Source organism: Vollenhovia emeryi, unplaced genomic scaffold (assembly GCF_000949405.1).
Source record: "Vollenhovia emeryi isolate VEMERY1.0 unplaced genomic scaffold, V.emery_V1.0 DF939223.1, whole genome shotgun sequence".
NCBI lineage: Eukaryota > Metazoa > Arthropoda > Insecta > Hymenoptera > Formicidae > Vollenhovia > Vollenhovia emeryi.
In genome coordinates, this window is record NW_011967143.1 from 595,325 (window position 1) to 601,779 (window position 6,455).

Consider the following 6,455-nt stretch of genomic DNA (forward strand, 5'->3'; position numbering starts at 1 on the left):
TTTCATAACTGTAATAGTCTGAACTGGCTGAAAAATAGTATTGCGCGAGAGAAAAGAGATAGGAAGAGGGAGAGATATGTGTAAAGAAATTTCTAATGAAAGCTTACCTGTCAAATGAAATTACGACGAGAGTAAAAACGCTAGAAGCGACGGTTACGTGTGCTACGAAGTTGTTGATGGTGCAATACACCATTCCGAAGGGCCAATTAGAGTTGAGTAGGAAGATAAAGTTGAAGGCGCAGTTGAGCAATGACATCATAAGATCCGCAACGGAAAGATTTACCAAGAAGTAATTAGTTACGGTACGCATCCGTCGATGAGCTGAAACAGAAGAGCAAATAAGGGAAGCCTATAAAAGTCATGTTAATATCTTTATGGCACTCCTGAGTGTTAACGGAGATGTTTTAATGCTCGTTTCTAACTCCTATGTTTTTATTTTCTACTTATAAATTGCGAACTTTCTGCAAAAACATTATTGTGACTCTCGTCGTTACTTGTACAGCTATGATTGACAGTAAATTTTCCGCGCACGTTTCAGCAAGTCTCCGCCTTCTTATTAAAATTCTAAACATTTACCGTTGCAAGAAATCCGTCCGTAGATATCTTTAAAAATAAAACATCTGTACTTGATATCCTTCCTTTCCATTTCTCTACGATTTTTCTTACAGAAGTTATCGTGTCGTGAAGAATGAGTGAAAACCATTAAATTATCATACATATTTCATGTTGATTACGAAACAACAAAACTTATTTCCGTCGATCAGATGTGTTATAAGTTATAATGCGATTATAATACGATTTCATGAACTTAATTGATTTATTGTTTTAAACGTTTTGCTTTTAAAGTGATTGGATTCTATAATATTTTTGATCATTTTTTCGTGGAAGGACGCTTTTAAAAATTATCCCGTTTTAACTAGTAAATATATTTGAATCTTATAAATAACATTAGTGTTAGTATTTTTTTTAAAGTTTACAATACATCACAAATATATAACGCCAAATATATTGCGATATTTATAAAAAATCACGATGTAAGCTTATGCTTTTGTACGTGTAAGAAACATATCACGTACGAGACAATACCTTTTAATATCACGGTAAATAATATTTACATGGAGAGAATTTTCTCTTAAAATTTACCCAGCAAATCGTGTAATTGTGGGACAACATGGAATTTTGAACAACTTTATGAGAGCTTTCTGAAATTTTACCATACATTTTACTAATAAAATGTATACTAACAATAAGTGTAATTACTAACAAAATGTATGATACAATTTCAACAAGCTTTCATAAAATTCTTCGAAATGCCGTGTTATCCCACGATTACATGATTTCCAGGATAAATTTTAAGAGAAAATTCTCTCCGTGTAGTAACGGCATTTTTTTTTGCTTAAACTCTAAATACCATTTTATGGTTCAGAGAAAATTGTTATTACGCTTGCCGTATCTGCTAATGATACCTCACAGCGCATAAATATTGATAAGTAATATATGCAAGTACACGTACTAAATATGTATTTATTGAGAACATTGAATACACCTACTAACAATAAGAAGAAAACGAATAATAAAATATATCACATTACTAGTTTTTCATGAGTATTCCAATACCCTTTGCGAGAAATATTAATGTTTCCAAAGAACTTCATCAAGTGGTATGTGGCAAGTTTAAAAAGTTAAGAAAACTCGTGCCGTAAAAAGAATAAAACTATAATATATCTTGGTGATGTACGGCGACAAAGTTTTAGTGCGATGTGCAACTCGAAGTCAGAAATTAGAAATCAGTTCGGTATCTTTCAAAAACGCTACGTTTAAATATTCTATTAATAAATTTGTATTTATTGTTTTACAATATTTGATTTTATATCTTGATACATTACATAATTTTTAATATATCCACTCAATACATATTTCAAATTTGTACAAAATATTTACTGCAATCTTTAAGCAAAAAATAATTTATTGATTAAATTTTCATAATAAAACGTTTATAAAAATATACTTTTTCCGTGTACATTTCATATCTATATTATGTAAATAAATTATATGTAGAATGTATATAGGTAAAAACAAGGTAATAATTACAAAGTTTTCTCGCAAATATTTTTTTCTTTGTGTCCTCTGTGTTTTAATAATTATTTCTAATTAGTAATTAAATATTGTTTTATATAACGTTTTTAGTATTTGTAGTTTATAGCGCGCTACAATTTTTATGAAGACTATAAGTATCCTCGACAAACAGTGAATACACTGACATCTGTACTATGTTGAAAAGAAATCTTCACCGTACCTACAAATCAAGTTATTAGATTTTTAAAAGACAATTTGTCTCTGCCAAACGTGAATTACCTTGAGTTACGGTGTCTACTGCTTTGCAATTTAGAGAACAGTCAATACAAATTGACAAGCTTTCTATATGTGTACATTACAATAACTTTTATACTATTTATTATTTCAGTAATTTTTTAAAGTGCAAATTTTTCTTTTACAATAAAGTTTAATTGCCATTTATCTAATAATCATACTTAATTGACTAAATTAAATTTATTTAAGAATGCGAACAATATCTGCAAACGCAAAAAGAATATCTTGTTACATATTATTATTTATAAACTTTATTTAACTATGCATCTCGTCTGACACAAGTGTAAATAATATTCCCGTTATATAATACAAATTCGATACTTGAGAACGCATTCATTGCATTTAATGAGTGCACGTATATTTTTCTCTTAAAATGAATTTATTTTGTTTTCAAAAACTTTTGAAATAGAATATTTCAAAAATTTTGCTTTTATTTACAAAATTTATTATAAAATGAAAAACTTTTTCTTTTTAAATATGTAATTGATTAAGAAAAATCGATCTTCTGAAATTATAATAGATATTGCAGTGAAAATTAATACTAAACAGCCAATCGTTAAAAAAAAGATTATATGTTAAATAAATATAAAATTTATGTTAAATACATAAATTAATTATGAGACTTTACCTATTTTCTCTCATATTTTGTAGCGAGATTTTCATATATACGAATACAGTTAATCTCAAAATTATTAATTTCGCTGACTGTTAGCAGTAATCTGCATCAATAGTGTCAACAAATCATGAAATATTTTATTTTACAGTTAACAGCAAAAATATAACTTATTATTTTCGAAACATGCATATTCACTTAGATATGTGAATATACAAAAACAATAACTGCAGAGCATTACTAATTTTCTAATTTGCATTTGGTAAGATTTCTAGGTCATTGAATTTTGTGAAAGTTATATTGAGTTTATGATATCCATCTTTCATAAACGTTAATTATTCTATGCAACATTTTGATTTTACGATACGATATGTTTTCTGTAATTGCAATGACAAAGAAAAAAGAACGGAACTTACGATTAATGCGCAATGCACTTTTATATCTCAATAATTATTTGCGCGATCGATAAGAAAATTATTTCTTAAATGAAATTTGTGTGTGTACAAATGCAGATAAAATTTTCTTTTATATAAACAGATATTTTAAATTACAAAATTAAAGTTGTAAAATTCCAATTTCGAAAATAAAACTAATTATAAGAAATGGAAGTAGAATTGGTTTCTCTTTGATTTCATTCTTGTGGTAAAAATATAATTTGTATTCGAAATTTATGTATAATAGCACCCAATCAAAGAAAATTATTTTAATTTAAACTGTGAGAATCAGATTACGTGAAATCCTTCAAGACATTCATTGTGTGACGTATTTTCACGGGAAATATTAGTGGAAATTCAAATTATTGCCACTAGAAATTTTCAAATTCTTTTGAAATTCTTTATGAAGTTGATCTTTCATGAAACTTATGTAAAGTTATTATCAAACCAGAAACTCTTGAATATTAAAACAAGATATTTTTGCTTTATTAAAAGTTGTTGATTTATATCTAAAGCTTTGACAGTCCCAAAATCAATTAAAATTTATATAATATATAAAAAAGCAATAATTATTTCATATATAACACAAAAAGAATTTATATATTAAAATTGCTATAAATAAAGTAAGATTATTTTCTCGAGAAGAAACTATAATTTTTGCTACTCTCTTCAAAATTGAAATTTCTCGTTTTATTCGTCATCTAAAATGTAAAGAAACGTTGTATTCTTCTTATCTTGAATATTTTCTTTCAATTTTATTCATGCACTGGAATATTACTAACTCAAAGAAAAGAAGGATATAAATATATAAATTGTTATGAAAATAAGAAATTACAGACATTGAATATTTAATGTGTTTTTCAATTTCTTTAATTTTTATTTAATTTTTTAAAATTTTGTGCAAGAAAAGGATATAAAAATATTAATAGAGGTAAGCCCTCAATTATGAGACAGACTTCTAATATGAGATAGTAGGATTTCAAGGTCCAGGTTCAATCACAAATCTTTTTTGCAACGATTACATGATCTAACATTCAATTTTCCACTAAACAGATCTCACTCCAAGGGCAATAAATTCATAGTGGAACCAACATATAATGCCTAAAATTGAACAGAAACCCCGCTATCTCATATTAGGAGCCTATCTCATAATAGAGAACTTTCTTCTAATATTAACAACGTATAAATCTTCATTGTAATTGCTGACATATAATTTAAACTATGTACTAAAGGTACATAATATTATAACTATATTTCAAATACTGCACATTTTGGAAATTCTCGTTAGTGAGGATTATTTTCAAAAAGCTGTTTCAATTATACCAACTGATTTGCTAGAAAATAAATAAGAATTTATGATAAGTGTTGTGTGGTGACTGATATAGACTTCTCAATTTACGCTATTAGCGGACAATGAAAATCGACCGTTTGTGCATAACAAACGTAAGCGGATTGCGAGTCTATCCATGCAGAAACTTCAACTCTGTGGAAATTTGTAGTATGACGATTTGCGGATTAAATTGCATTAAAGGCTTGCGATGCATCAAGTGACATTTGATGTCAAGAAAACAAATTAAAAATGATCTTTTATTCTCATTCTTAGAAATTTTTAGTTTCGGCTTTTTTTTAAATTGTAACTTATTATCTGTCTTAGGTGTTTCATAATATTTTCAGTGTTTATAATTTAACATTTTTATGCGAATGGCTTTTTGAAACCATAGATTTAAATTACACATATGAAATAACAATAAGGCAAATTACCACATATGCTACAAATATTTGTATAACACTAAAAACAATCACAAATGTAATTTAAATGTCGAGGATAGTAACAGTGAGCGGAAGTACAAACGTTCTACCGTGTTCTGTACTACAAATATTTCTATATGAGTATATACTATACAAATCGCTCGATTTGTGGAAATTGTGGAATATGAGAGGCAAATACAGCGTTTAATATAGAGATGGGGTAAAACAAAAGGGGGAAACGGTATCAGCTGCAGCCAAGCTATCTTGTCTTGAAATTCCTATACCGAAAATGAAAATAGCAGGGCAAAAATTGCTAATTGAAGATTGAATTATTAGCTTAAGTTACAAAATAGAACTATAGTATACACTTCGTAAACTAAAACATTTCTGGTAGAATATTTATTGAATACTTTTTGAAAAAATGTATATTTTTAACATTTAATTTCTTATATGTTAATTTTATTTGACGATATAGTATATAAAATAGTTATATAAACACAATAGTTATTTTTTGCAAATAAATTTTAACTACAGAACTTTTACAAATGTTATCAGATTATCATATTGTATTACACAATATTGTTTATATGCTACATAAATATTTACTATTAAGTTAAACTATATTTTTACTGCATAAACACATGAAGAGAAGAAACGAGAAAAATACACTTTCCTTTTTAAATTTTTCTTATCTCCACAGGAAAGGAAAATCAACTTTACGGGGAAATCATGTGCAGCTTATGGAAGTGCTTTAAAGTGTTTTATGAGTATCAAAAATATCATAACGCACCCGTGATATTATACTTGTATTATATACATCAACCACATGTTGCAATTCCATATTGTGTACAAACTGGGTTAGCTACCTTTTATCAGTTGAGTGCTTTTCTCCATTTTTTGCCTTTAGAAAGTTTATTATATATTTATTATTTCGCGCTTTGAAAGTATAACGATGCTGAATGCTGAAGTTTAAAGTACTGCAGTAATTAAATTTTTTCCGAAATGCTCGGAGTGCACAGTTAAACGCTCATAAGTAGTATAATTAAGTGTCTTCTTTGCCTTAAACCATAAGTATATATAGTACAGTTACTTAATTAAGCTCTTCTGTACAACTCGTGGACTCTGGTAACACATTATATATTGTAATAAAGCATTACAATGTATAACACTGTACTCACAAAAATATTTCAATTTAATCGAAATATAACAGTAATGTTGCCATTGTATTAAAATTAGGTTTTTACAATTAAAAAAATGTTCATTTTGACATACAGGGTGCTACGCAAGAC

General features: G+C 27.5%; 1 protein-coding gene across 4 annotated transcripts in view; it reads right to left on the minus strand.

Moving 5' to 3' along the window:
• Window positions 1–6,455, minus strand: part of LOC105560731 (tachykinin-like peptides receptor 86C) — a 53,325-nt gene that overhangs the window by 30,597 nt on the left and 16,273 nt on the right. For all 4 annotated transcript variants that reach the window (XM_012010093.1, XM_012010091.1, XM_012010094.1 and 1 more), the window contains one exon: window positions 108–321. In XM_012010093.1, the coding sequence (XP_011865483.1) occupies window positions 108–321 (214 nt within the window). The remainder of the gene's footprint in view (window positions 1–107; window positions 322–6,455) is intronic.